The sequence below is a fragment of the Podarcis vaucheri genome (genome assembly GCF_965113315.1).
Source record: "Podarcis vaucheri genome assembly, chromosome: 13".
In the NCBI taxonomy this organism is placed as follows: domain Eukaryota; kingdom Metazoa; phylum Chordata; class Lepidosauria; order Squamata; family Lacertidae; genus Podarcis; species Podarcis vaucheri.
Window position 1 is genome coordinate 8,212,011 of NC_138751.1, and position 14,668 is coordinate 8,226,678.

The 14,668-nt window shown below is 40.2% G+C and overlaps 2 protein-coding genes across 2 annotated transcripts in view; one reads left to right on the forward strand and one right to left on the reverse strand.

Moving 5' to 3' along the window:
• The window catches only part of LOC309516816 (uncharacterized protein), a 279,061-nt gene that overhangs the window by 192,858 nt on the left and 71,535 nt on the right, over positions 1 to 14,668 (reverse strand). The gene's annotated exons all lie outside the window — the stretch shown is intronic.
• LOC309517398 (vomeronasal type-2 receptor 26-like) lies at positions 3,359 to 5,092 on the forward strand (the record flags this gene model as incomplete). The annotated part of the gene is made up of 3 exons (XM_082196635.1): positions 3,359 to 3,431; positions 3,810 to 3,936; positions 4,191 to 5,092. Exons 1-3 carry the CDS (start codon positions 3,402 to 3,404, stop codon positions 5,090 to 5,092), a joined length of 1,059 nt encoding a protein of 352 aa, XP_082052761.1. The 5' UTR covers positions 3,359 to 3,401.

Consider the following 14,668-nt stretch of genomic DNA (forward strand, 5'->3'; position numbering starts at 1 on the left):
GGCTTAAGTTTCATGGGGCAGAATGCACCTAGTTTTATACATGGAGTGGTGGCAAGAAATGACTGTGGGTATGTGGGTATATCTCATTTTACATGCTGCTATTCCAGTGCTTCATTAATTATATTTGGGCTGAAGAGGAAGTATTTATTAGCACAGATTTATTAGCACCGGTTAGAAATAAAAGGATTTCCAGAAGGAAGCCAAATGAGTCCGTTGCAGCAAAAGCAATAAAGGAGTTTAACCCTACACAGAGTTGGCCCATTGAAAATAATGGGCATCACTTAGATAAATTTATTCAGTGGGTCTATTATGCATTGAACTTAACACAATGAGTTTTGTAGCACTCTTGAAGACTAACATGTTTATTATGACATAATAAACTTCATCAGATGTATGAAGTGTTATTTTGGTTGCAGGTACTGTGTATGTACACATGATGAGGGTAACATGAGGGCAGAAGGATATGAGAAACAGAAAAATACAGAGGCTGATGATAAGGTTACCAACAGTGAACTTGTTGATAAAACACAGGCTGGCATTAGAATATGTGTTTTCTATATTTTTCTCCAGTCCGCAAAATTCAGTCTGCAAGTGAAAGCATTCAGCTATGTAATGAAATGGAATTGCACAGTTTCTTGTTGCAGTTCACCTTTGATATTCCAGAACAACCGCATGAATGTCAGTTACAGAACAACATTGGGGGCTAATGTCCTGTCCCTCAGTTTTGGAGGTTGTCATTTGTGATGTCAGAATGGTGTACGTTAATTCTTTTGTGCAGAGAAATAGAAGGACCGGTTAGAGACAGAAGTTACCGCTTCAACAATTTAATGCATTGTAGAACTCTTTCCTGAAATAATAATAAATTGTTTCTATTTATAGAATGGTAACAAAATTTTACCAGCACATTCTTGCCTTGGCATTTGCTGTGAATGAGGTCAACAAAAACCCCAAGATCTTGCCCAATGTCACTTTCGGGTTCCACATCTATGACAGCTACTATGATGCGAGGATGACCTATCATACTACTCTGGAACTTCTCTTCAAATCACATAGATTTGTCCCCAATTACAAATGTGGTTCCCAGAAAAACCTCATAGCCATCATTGGTGGACTTGGCTCTGATACCTCCTTCCATATAGCAGACATTATAGGATTATACAAGATTCCACAGGTAGGACTATTGCACTGGGAAGCAGACATGTTTCATTTCATCATTCTGTGAGTAATTTATTTCAAAATGAGAGAGAGGGAGAGAGAGAACTAATAGAAACCCTCCCATAAATTTCATAACACCTTGCCCAAATATCCCCCCAAATCCTACAAATTCCTTCATGTAGTTGTTTCTTTGTAAGAGTCTGCCGAATTGTTCCGTCCAATATCTGTCCTTTTTTTTCTTTTTCTTTTTAGCTCACATATGGCTCATTTCCCCCTCAGGAGATTCATAGCACTCAGATCACTTCCTTCTACTGCATGGTCCCTAATGAAACCCAGCAATATGTGGGGATCATCCAGTTACTTAAGTATTTTGGTTGGATGTGGGTTGGTCTCTTTGCTTTTGATAACACCAGTGGAGAACATTTCTTGCAGACCCTGGAACTTATGCTTTCACAAAATGGAATCTGTTCAGCCTTCACGAAAAGAATCCCACAGCAACCCTATTTGGATGACTTGGATGAAATTAACGATATAGCCTCAAGTATATATTTACCTTTCACTGACAAAAAAGTCAGTGTGTTTATCATCTATGGAGAATCTTTGACAATTGCATGGCTGAGAACTGTAATCTTTTTAAGAGATCCTGGGAACAAAGAAAATAAATCTTTTAGAAAGGTGTGGATCATGACAACCCAATTGGATTTACTATCTCCAGGACATCAAAGGGGATGGGATTTTGAACTGTTCCAAGGTGCCATTTCCTTTTCAGTTCACTCAAATGATATTTTACAGTTCAGGGAATTTCTTGAGGTTGTAAAACCTTATTGGACTGAAGGAGATGGCTTTCTTAAAGAATTCTGGGAGCAAGCATTTGACTGTATATACCCAAATCTGAGAGGGTCAGTGCCATTTGATGGAATGTGTACTGGGGAGGAGAAGGTTGAATATCTTATTAGACCTATTTTTGAAACACATATGACAGGCCATAGCTACAGTATCTATAATGGTGTTTATGCAGTGGCTCATGCTTTGAATGCCATTTATTCATCTAGATCCAGCCAGAAAGCAATGTTGGGGAGTGCAGTTGTTCATCTTCATCATATACAGCCTTGGCAGGTAAATTTCCACTACAAATATTCTTACTTCAATAAAAAGTATAGGTGAGATTTTGTGCCTTGACAATTCCTCATCTAACTGGAGTCTGGAAACAATGTGTTTTCTACAAATTCTCACTTTCCGATAAGTTTCTGAGGCAAATGTGTACAGAGCAATGGATATGGTTCTTATTATTGTGCAGTAGACAATGTTTCGGCCATGCGACTGTCAAAGGTGTACTTGCATATGCAAACAATCTCTCTCCATTCTGACAAGCAAGAGGTATTATTCCACGTTCCAAGACATGTTCTGGCCAAGAAAAAGCACCTAAGGAAGGCTGATGATGGGATAAGGCAGAAGTTTTCATCCTGAACTGTCTTCATTCAGTGCTGTTTCCATTCTGCTGCAATTTAGTTTCCAAAAAATACTGTTATTTTTCACATTCTCTGCTATTTGATGTAATTTAGAAAATCACTTATGCAATTCGCATTAGTTTAGAATTTAAGTAAAAGAATGGCACATTCCCCCCTCCCCCCACTATTCATTTCAATGCAAAATAAATGGAATGTAATTTGGGGGGAACATTATCCATTGTGTATCACTTGCTGACTGAAAGCAAGAACAAATACCAATTAATATTAACTGGATTGATTTCCATTCCAGAAAGGGGATGAATAAGAGGACAATTTCCGTTTCTGTTTTCTTTTAGTTGTTGTTGGAATTCCGACATCTCTAATGAAGTCACAGTGCAGGGCCAATGAGGAATGATCATGAGAGTGTAGTCTTGGGAGAATGCTGAAGATCATAGAGAGGGCTGCATTTGGACTCTGCACCTGAGGTTCCTCATCCCTGAGCTAAATGATATTAGTAAAGCCACATGAAATATCCAATACAATTTTATCTCCCGTTCCTTCCCTCTCTTTTTACTTTATTTCTACTTCTCTTTCAAACAGCTCCATCCGTTTCTTCAAGGAGTTTCATTTAACAACTCAGCTGGAGAAACGGTGTCCTTTAATGACAAAAGGGAAGTGGGTGGCGGATTCGACATCATGAACCTGGTCACTTTTCCAAACATGTCATTCCAGAGATTGAAAATTGGAAGGGTGGGCCCCACTGATTCCAAAGGGAAATAATTCACTATAAATGAGAGTATGGTTGTGTGGCACAGAGGATTTAACCAGGTAACCACAGAGGTCCTTTGAATTTCTCATTTCCTTTGCTGCCTAGCATTATTTAAACTCCAAAATAAAGTCAGTGTTGCACAACTCTAAAAATAAAATAAAAACACTAGTTGTAACAGCAAAGCCCAAAACTGCGATTCTGAAAATAATATTACAAGTTCAATGCGGGTGAAATGAAGTTAATAATATATGCTGTACCTTGTTTTAATATGAAATAAATTCTGGGTGATTGAGATAAGTTTTCTTTGTGGGCCAGCTCTTTTTCTGTATGATATACTACTGGGCTGAGTAGTGAGCTTTTTTATTTGGAAATCAATAACTGAATTTTTAATATATCAATCAATCTCTCATTGTAACTCCATTCATTATTATGGCTAGGTACTCCCCATTTCTTTGTGTAATGAGCACTGCCAGTCTGGCAATCAGAAGAAAAGGAAGGAAGGGGAAAAATTTTGCTGTTACGATTGTGTTCCATGCCCAGAAGGGAAGATTTCCAACAAGACAGGTATGCTTCTATAGTACTCCAGTTTTTCCATCAAAAGAGAGTTACGTGAGTTATGTAAGATGACTTGACTATTCCTGGAGAGGATTTCCTTTTATAGCAGCTTTCTTTGAATGTTCAGAGCATTCATGTTCACATTCATGTATCTACACACTTGACACATGCAGGGCAGAAATCAGCATGAACTACAACTTGCATATGGAGTGGGGAACAGTTTGTAACACTTGCATTGAACTGTTATTTCTTCTATTTTTCAGACATGGGTGACTGTTTCAAATGTGCAGAAGAACAATTTCCAAATGAAGGGAAAAATGGATGCATCTCCAAAACTACAAGCTTTCTTTCTTACGACGAGCCATTAGGGATCAGTTTAGCCTCAGTTGCTGTTTCCTTTTTCCTGATCACAGCCTTGGTGTTAGGAATCTTTGTTAAGCACAAAGATACCCCCATTGTCAAAGCCAACAACAGGGACCTCACCTACACTCTCCTTGTCTCCCTTCTGCTCTGCTTCCTCTCTTCGTTGTTATTCCTCGGACAACCTGGAAAAGTGACCTGCTTTCTTCGCCAAACAACTTTTGGAATCATCTTCTCAGTGGCTGTTTCTTGTGTGTTGGCAAAGACCACCATTGTTTCTCTGGCATTTCTAGCTACAAAGCCTGGGTCTAGGATGAAGAAATGGGTGACGAAAAGACTGACCAACTCCATTGTCCTTTCCTGCTCTCTTATTCAAGCAGGTATTTGTGCTGTGTGGTTGGCAACCTCTCCCCCATACCCTGATTTAGACATGCACTTGGTAACAGAAGAGATCATTCTGCAATGCAATGAAGGGTCAGTTGCCATGTTTTATACTGCCTTGGGCTACATGGGCCTCTTGGCCATTGCCAGCTTCACTGTGGCATTCCTAGCTCGCAAGTTACCAGATAGTTTTAATGAAGCCAAGTTCATTACCTTCAGCATGATGGCATTTTGTAGTGTATGGGTGTCCTTTGTTCCAACCTACCTGAGTTCAAGAGGAAAGGACATGGTGGCTGTGGAGATTTTCTCCATCTTGGCCTCCAGTGCTGGGTTATTGGTTTGTATTTTTTCTCCTAAATGCTACATCATAGTACTGAGGCCTGAGCTGAACAACAGGGAGCAACTAAGAAAGAGAAATAATTAAAGAACATGTCTCTCCCCACATCCCCATTATTTTGACAGGGTTAGTGCTTTAGGAGAAAAGGGGTTAGAGAACCTGAGATCTATAATTTATAGCAGTCTCAAAGTTAATTATGCCCTGAGGTTTTTTTTTGGGGGGGTGGGGGGGAAAGATGAACATTCTTTCACTCTAAGTCACTCACCCCCTGGTCAGGTTGCCAGGAATGTCTCAGTCTCCCAGCATACAAAGCGGCTTTTTCAGAGCATCAGAGATTAATACCTTATTCACTCTATTTTTTCCAAAGTATGTACACACACACACACACACACACACACACACACACAGTGGTACCTCTAGTTACAAACTTAATTCATTCTGGAGATCCGTTCTTAACCTGAAACTGTTCTTAACTAGAGGCGTGCTTTCGCTAATGGGTCCTCTTGCCGCTGCTGCGCCGCCAGCACACGATTTCCGTTCTCATCCTGGGGTAAAGTTCTCAACTCGAAGTAACTCTTCCAGGTTAGCGGAGTTTGTAACCTGAAGCGTTTGTAACCTGAGGCATTTGTAACTCGAGGTACCACTGTATATATAATTGGATTTCAGATTTATGGCTTTAGAGTTTGACAGGACGTGGCCTTCTCTTTTCTTCTCTTAATCTTCTTTTCACAAGGATAAACATACCAAACTCCCTCAACCATTTCTTAAAAGGGTGTTTTCCAGACCCTTACCATCATGACCACCCACCTCTGTACAGTCCCCAGCTTGTCAGTATATTTCTGAAACTGTGGTGCCCAAAGCTGGACACAATAGTCCAGGTGTGGTCTGATCAAGGCATAACTGAGCTGACCAAGGCTGGTGCTTACAAAAGAATTCTCAAAATAATGATCACCCTCAAACCTGATAACAGTTACAGAAATTACTTGGTGTGCCCAAATATTTTTATTCATTTTATTTATATAGCCCTTCACCCAAAGACCACGGGATATTTTTCAACATAACAAATAACATAGTAATCACACAACTCAAGACCTTAAGAACGTAAGAGCACATGAAGATCTTGCTGGATCAAGCCATGGTCATCTAATCCAACAGCCTGTTCTCAAATAACTGACCAGATGCTTGTGGGAAATCCACAAGCAGGATTCACAGCACAAGAATACTCTCCCCTCCTGGTTTTCAGAAATGTAATGCCTCCAACTGTGTACAAGCCTTATGTGGAGCCAGGACTATACATCCAAAGCACATAATTGCAGGATAGCAAGCACCCTGGCTCCATAATATTAAGGTATGGTTATCTATAGTGGAAATAGTATGGTGTTTGTTCATATGTGTACTTGTTTTCCTCATTCAAAAAGAGAAATAAAGATTATTTTACCTACCTCTCTACCTACCTACCTACCTCTCTCTCTCTCTATCTATATGTAACACAGAAAAGTGTGTATTTGCTTCCCCTACTACTGAGAATAAGAAATATGTTTCTTGATGCAAAGCAAGGAAAGTTTAACGACATTCCCATACAATCCTTGCTCAGTTTCTCTTCCCTGCTAATTTCTTGCGCAGAGCCCATACTAAGTACAAGCTAAATATGAGCTAGTTATGTAATACGTATATAGATATAGAGATCATCTGCATCCTAATATGATCACCCCAGAGCAAACATGTCTGAAATGATTCTTTGAGAATCATTTATCTCTCCCCAGCCTGTCTACTTATTGAGATACTTATAGTGTTTTCAAAGCTGTTTCTACTTGAGATTAAACGAATAAGCACTTCATCTTTTATCAGTTCCATTACAGTAGTAACAATTCAAACTCTCTTGTGGTATTATAAAGAATTGCCATATTTCAAAAAAGTGAAAATCTGGACACTTTGCTCTTTTGGGGGGCAAAATTGTCACCGAAAGTTGTTGAGTTCTCAAAAATAAAAGGAAAGGAAAAAGGAAATTCACCAAAATCTACACTCACAACATCCACATGGGTTGCCATACATCTGGATTTCAGCAATTTCCATCTGGACACCTTTATGTGGGCCGAATTCCAGCTATGTCTCTTGGATGTATGGCAGCCCTGTTTTATACAACTTATACTATTTGTTCTGCATGTGTTAAAACAACGAGGACTTTCCTCCAACTGTGAATATCAGGGGTTCTATCAAGACTGTGGTGGGGGCACAGGGTACTGTCAGTATTATCTGGGATTTATTCCATCACATAGCAGAACTTTAGGTTTTGCATTTCAGGTGGATTAAAGTGTTCTGCTGCCCTAGTGCAACCAAGCCACAAAATGCAGACTGTTTTCTATTAGGAAAGTAATGCAGGGAGGAAACTGAAAAGTATGGGATGAACTCTTTCTTAACAGGTAGATGTAAATGCACCCTGCAAGCAAATCAGAGTTAGGAACAAAATTATCTTTTCCCAACCTTAAATTCAGATCTTCACAGATTCACCAGCATTTTAGTGCAAATTTCTCCTAATAAATACATTTTTTTGTGCAGTTTTGAATAATGTACACATTTTGGCCAGCAATTTCCCATGATATAATGCATTCATAGAATAATAAAATTGAAGATGTGGAAGGTACCCTGAGGATCATTTAGTCTCACCCCATGTAATACAGGAATATGCAGCTGTCTCATGTGGGAATTGAACCTGCAACCTTAGCATTATCAATCAGCACCACACTCTAACCAACTGAGCCATCCCTTTGAATTTCTGTGGGTTATTTTCAATACTGTTTTCATTTTTAGAAACGTTTCTGCTAATATGTATATTTTAGGGGCTTTTGTTGGAGAACTGCATCAAAATGAGGATAATTCGGTCAACTTTAAGGGAAGTCTGTGTTTTGGTTCTCCTATTGCTTCAGAAAGAGTGGATTTCATATATTTGTGTTCAAATAAGAACTGCGTCAAATTTCTCATCCATTCCAAATCAGAATGAATGCTCATTATTGTATAATTTCCACACAAACTAATCAGAATGAATGTTCAGTGAAGACCAGATACAATCTAACCTCCCTGCAAGCTTGGTGCAGGTGAATCAGGAACAATATCCAATAAGAAGGATATATGGGGGGAGGGGAGGGGGCTTTCAAGCTTCCACAGTCTTTTTACAGCTTTCTCATAAACTAGTAACAGTTGTTTGTTTAACATCAAGAATACAAAAACAATTCCAAATTACATGGCAAGAGCTGTATCTAGTGTGGGTCAAAAAACTGGGATTGGACAGTGGTCATTATTTCAGCACTGATGCTTCTTCACAATTATGGAAATGTCTGGATTCACTTTAGGGTATGAATTTGCCCTTCCTGGAAGTCTGGGATGCATCAGCTATTTGTTGTCTCCTTGAGGAGCATAACATTCTCGTTGCCAGGTACAAGTAGAGAACAAATATGTTTGCTACCTGAAGTGCTTCTGGCACAGTGACTTTGCAGAGGGAAGTTATCTCCCTCTGCAGCTATCCAAATTACTGTCATTAGTTCACCTGCCCAAAGCTCCAGTGGTGTTTCAGAAAATAACAACATTTAGTAAAAGCACTGTCTCCATAAGTAGATACAGAAAACAAGCAAGTCTCCTGTCACTGATGAGTGACAAGATGTAGGTAAGGTTCTGCCAGTTTGAGCTGCAATGTGTGTTGCCATTTTGTAGAACAGACTTCAGTATTGATTCTGTATTGGTTGTCTCTACTAGCCTGCTGAGGCATGCACTTGAATTCTGCTGACGCTAAAGATAAGTGTGTTGTTTTCCTTTATTGGCAGAGTCAGGCACCACCCAAAGTAAGGCGTTAATGTAAGGCTGGATGCTGGAGCAAGAGAATGCTAGAAAGGAAGATTGATGTAAAGATGGTGGGTCTACATGTGTTGTTACTGCTACTTCAGCTTCCCAAACAATGTAAAGCAGATACCAGGAAGTGCCACATGAATGATCCCCTCCCTGTTCCACAAGAGTGGTACCAGCCTGGGAGCCTCATCATTGGCGGGATAACTTCTCACATCTCTTACCATTTCCACGAACTACTCTTCAATATATTTCCTTCTCATGAGTTGTTCGAGGTTCCAAAGTAAGCATTCACCTCCCCCTTTAATCTGCTTCATCTGATCTTGGCTAGATCACACACTCAACCAGTTGCTCATACAAATAATAGGATATAATTTCATTTTCATTTTACTTTTAGATACCATATTTTTACATTGCTATACACAGGGTGGTTTACATGCTGGAAGAACAACAAAATATACAACAAAGATCACACATCTTATAAAAATCTGATCCAATACAATTTAGGGATAATAGAAAAGGTCACTATCAAACAAAGTAAAGTTCAGTTATCCATTAGAATATAGTAGTATAGAATAAAAGAAACTTTCAAAATGTCAGTAAATAATAGTTAAAGAGAATTTCACTCTCAATAAATATACAGTGGTACCTCTGGTTATGTACTTAATTCGTGCCAGAGGTCCGTTCTTAACCTGAAACTGTTCTTAACCTGAAGCACCACTTTAGCTAATGGGGCTGTTGCTGTGCCGCTGCTGCACAATTTCTGTTCTCATCCTGAAGCAAAGTTCTTAACCTGAGGTAATATTTCTGGGTTAGCAGAGTCTGTAACCTGAAGCGTATGTAACCTGAAGCGCCTGTAACCCGAGGTACCACTGTAATACTATTTTCAATGAAAAATAAGAGAAATACACAAAATAATGCAATACATTTAAAAAATGTAATAATTGACTTTCTAAGAGAATGGGGGAGGTGGTCATGGTGAGTTTAGACACTCTCACCTTGAGAGCCAGTGTGGTGTAGTGGTTAAGAGCGGTAGTCTCGTAATCTGGGGAACCGTGTTCGCGTCTCCGCTCCTCCACATGCAGCTGCTGGGTGACCTTGGGCTGGTCACACTTCTTTGAAGTCTCTCAGCCCCACTCACCTCACAGAGTGTTTGTTGTGGGGGAGGAAGGGAAAGGAGAATGTTAGCCGCTTTGAGACTTCTGAAGGGGAGTGAAAGGCGGGATATCAAATCCAAACTCTTCTTCTTCTTCTTTTTTCCTAGAAAAATAGTGCTGCGTGAACCAGATGAAACTTGGTCAGCTGCCTGTAGAGATTGACATAAATGGTAGATTTGAACAGTGAATAACAGGGAGATCATGCCTATTATTTCCTGAGGTGTACCTACAAGCCACCTGTTGTACAACCTTTGATACTATGGCAAATCTTCCCAGTAAGGGAAGCTTCTTAGAGAGGGAGGGGAATCAATATGTTATAATGATGTGTGCTTCAAACAACAGCTTCTTCAGAAAAAGAACTAATATTTGTTTAAAATGATCTATCTGTCTTGGTGCATCATTTCCATTGCAGCTCCAAGTCCTGTTCTATTTTTCTGGATTTGATAACCAGCCTCATATAACCAACATACTTAAATCTAATTAGTGCATGAAATAAGTCTAATTCATGCATTAATACCATAGAGAAAGCTGTTCTTCCAGGCTTTGCTCACCCTGGAACAAAGTAGGATTTTGTTCCCCTTCAGTCTACTTGAGAAACTCCATGTGTGAAAAGGTTTGAGCTGGTTAGTATGTGGCTGTCACCACCCAGTCTTGAGTTTCTGTACCAATAATTGAGGAACTTGCACCACTTTGTAACTAGGTTTTGCCACGATTGTTGTCCCTATGGCAAACAATTTGGTTATAGACAGGATGAAGCAGAATTATTCTAAACTGTTTTGCTGCTGGAACCAGGCAAAGGACCTTCTTGGTATTGGTGCCCACCCTGGTGTGCAGCCTGGGAGTCATTTTGGACTCACAGCTGTCCATGGAGACGCACGTTAATTCTGTATCCAGGTCAGCTGTCTACCAGCTCCATCTGGTACACAGGCTGAGACTCTACCTGCCCACAGACTGTCTCGCCAGAGTGGTGCATGCTCTAGTTATCTCCCACTTGGACTACTGCAACATGCTCTACATGGGGCTACCTTTGAAGGTGACCTGGAAACTGCAATTAATCCCTAATGCGGCAGCGAGACTGATGACTGGGAGTGGCCGCTGAGACCACATAATACTGGTCCTGAAAGACCCACATTGGCTCCGCATACGTTTCTGAGCACAATTCCAAGAGTTGATGCTGAACTTTAAAGTCCTAAATGGCCTCGGCCCAGTGTACCTGAAGGAGGGTCTCCACCCCCATTGCTCAGCCCGGACACTGAGGTCCAGGTCTGAGGGCCTTCTGGCGGTTCCCTCACTGTGAGAAGTGAGGTTACAGGGAACCAGGCAGATGGCCTTCTCGGTAGTGGCTCCCGCCCTGTGGAATGCCCTCCCATCAGATGTCAAGAAAATAAACAACTATCTGACTTTTAGAAGACATCTGAAGGCAGTCCTGTTTAGGGAAGTTTTTACTGTTTTTTTAATATTCTGTTGTTAGTCAGAAAGAGTGGCTGGGAAAACCTAGCCAAAAAGGTGGGGTATTAATTATTATTATTATTATTATTATTATTATTATTATTATTATTATTATTTTGCTGAAAGAGCATTCAAACTCTCTCTGCAGTGTGGTGCTAAAATTCTACCAGCACATCCTGGCCTTGGTGTTTGCCGTAAATGAGATCAACGAGAATCCCAGCATCTTGCCCAATGTCACCCTTGGGTTCCACATCTATGACAGCTACTATGACGCAAGGATGACTTATCAGACCACTATGGACCTGCTCTTCAAATTCAGAAGATTTGTCCCTAATTACAAATGCAACAACCAGAAAAACCTCATAGCTGTCATTGGGGGACTTGGTTCTGATGTCTCCTTCCATATGGCAGAACTCTTAAGCCTATACAAGTACCCACAGGTAGGATTTATCCATGGATGAAGGGGGGATAGTCACTAAGTTCATTCTTCTCCTGGAATGCTGAGAGTAATTTTGAGGGTCAGAATAAGCAAAGGAATGGCTGTGAGAAATCCAAAAACTTCCCTAATGCTGAAGTCCCCCTGATGTTTAGTGCTGCCATTTCCCAAGTGTGCAGCAGCTGCAATATCCTCTTTTTAAAGAAGGAAAGGAAATGAACTGTGACTTCATTTTAAAAGATGCTAGTCCTCAGACCCTCTCATATACCCGTTAATAAATAATACATCCCCGCAGGCAATCTTTCAGCAATCTTTCAGGGAGTTTTGGCCTGCTCCCAAAATTTATCTTATCACCTACAACAGTCTTCTTAAGGAGCTTTTCCATTGCCCTCATAAACATTCCTGTTTTGCACAGGTCGACAGGCTCAGATGCGCCTCTTAAAATATTTGCATTTCCCCCATCAGTTCACTTATGGTTCATTCACCTCTGAGCACACAAGACAATGGCCTTCCTTTTACCGGATGGTCCCAAGTGAAGCAAACCAGTACATTGGGATCATTAACTTGCTGAAGCATTTTGGATGGACCTGGATTGGGCTCTTTGCTGTGGACGATAACAGTGGAGAACAATTCATACAGACCTTGGAGCCATTGCTTTCTCAGAATGGAATCTGTTCAGCCTTCACACAAAGGATCACCAACCAACATGATTTAACGAATTTCACTGCATTTTACGTATCAGCATCTATTATTTATCCAGCGTTCTCAGAGAGCAAAGTCAGTATCTTTGTCATCTATGGAGATTCTATGACCATTCTATGGGTGAATGCATATGTGCTCCTAGGATTTCCTAGCTACAATGAGGGTACCTCACTTGGAAAGGTGTGGGTTATGACAGCCCAGCTGGATTTTACCTTAACAGGCGTTCAGAACGTATGGGATTTTCAATTGTTTGAAGGGGCCCTGTCCTTCACAATTCCCTCTGCTGAGATTCAAGGATTTAAGGATTTTCTTCAGATTGTAAAACCTGGCTGGAATCAAGAAGATGGCTTTCTCAAGGACTTCTGGGAGCAAGCATTTAACTGTTTATTTCCAGACTCCCAGGAGCTGATAGAGGTTGGTGAAACTTGTACTGGAGAGGAGAGGTTGGAGAATCTTCCTGCATCTATATTTGAAATGCACATGACTGGTCACAGCTACAGTATCTATAATGCCGTCTATGCTGTGGCACATGCTTTGCATGCCATAGAGTCATCTAGATACAAACACAGTCCAATAATGAGTGGCAAAAGTCTTCAAGATCTCCAGCCTTGGAAGGTAGTGTATTCATAATGAAATAATCTCATTTTCATGAAGCGAATAGAACAAAACCATGCACCTTCCAATTTTATTCTTTAAAACCATATCTTAAGTTCCCAGGGTGGGTTACCATATCAAAGCAAAAAAACAGTTTAAAACAAGTTACAATAACCAACATAAGGTGGGTCTTAAAAATATACCCCTCAGGTGTCAGGTGCCAGGGTAAAGAGGTGCGTCTTTTCGTCAGAAGCTATGTATGTCCCAGGTGTATCTCTGTGGAGAGGGAGTTCCACAGCTTAGGGGCTGCCACAGAAAATGCCCTCTCCTGGGCCGCAAACCCCCCTCAAGTGTCTGAGAGGAGAGGAACTAGCAAGAGGGCCTCCTCTGCTGATCTTAGCACTCAAGAGGGCCTGTAGGAGGAAAATTGGCTTCCAGGTGGAGAAATCGAAATTAGAAACAGAACTGTTAGAACCCAATGCTAAGAATTTGTCCAGAATGTACAACTTGTTGCTGAAATGGAATACACAAGATGAAACGGTAAAATCAGCTATGATTAAGTGGGCACAGGACATTGGTCATAATATTATGTTTGCTGACTGGGAGCAGTTGTGGACCACTGGTATAAAATTTACGGCATGTCATGCCTTAAGAGAAAATATTATGAAAATGATTTACAGGTGGTACATGACCCCAGTCAAGCTAGCAAAAATCTATCATTTGCCCAACAATAAGTGTTGGAAATGTAAAGAAATTGAAGGTACTTTCTATCTCCTTTGGTGGACGTGCCTGAAGATTAAGGCTTTCTGGGAAATGATATATAATGAAATGAAAAAAGTGCTTAAATGTACTTTTCCCAAGAAACCAGAGGCCTTTCTCTTGGGCATTGTCGGCCAGTTGGTGTCAAAGAAAGATAGAATTTTCTTTATGTACGCTACTACAGCAGCAAGAATACTCATCACAAAGTATTGGAAGACTCAAGATCTACCCACTCTGGAAGAATGGCAGATGAAAGTGATAGACTATATGGGACTGGCTGAAATGACTGGCAGAATCCGTGATCAGGGGAAAGAGACGGCGGAGGAAGATTGGAAGAAATTTAAAGTTTATCTTAAGAAACATTGTAAAGTTAATGAGTGCTAAAATGTCGAGATTTGAGGGAAAAAAAGGGGTTTACAGCTGAAAAAGATTAAGTAAAAGAAAAGAATAAGGGAAAATTTGATAAAATTAAGTGTTAGGAATTGCTGAAATAATTTTGGAAATTGGGATGCAGAAAGGGGAGGTATGGGGAAGTCGATGAAGTAAGGTTTAAGAAAAAAAAGGATATGAAATTATACATGTGTGTAAGTGTTTCTGTTTGTCTGTTTGTGTTTATAAAAATTTTGTAAAACCAATAAAAATTTTATAAAAAAAGAAAACAAGAGGGCCTGTAGGGAAGGAGGCGGTAATTCAGATATGTCTGACTTGAGTCATTTAGGACTTTAAACATTC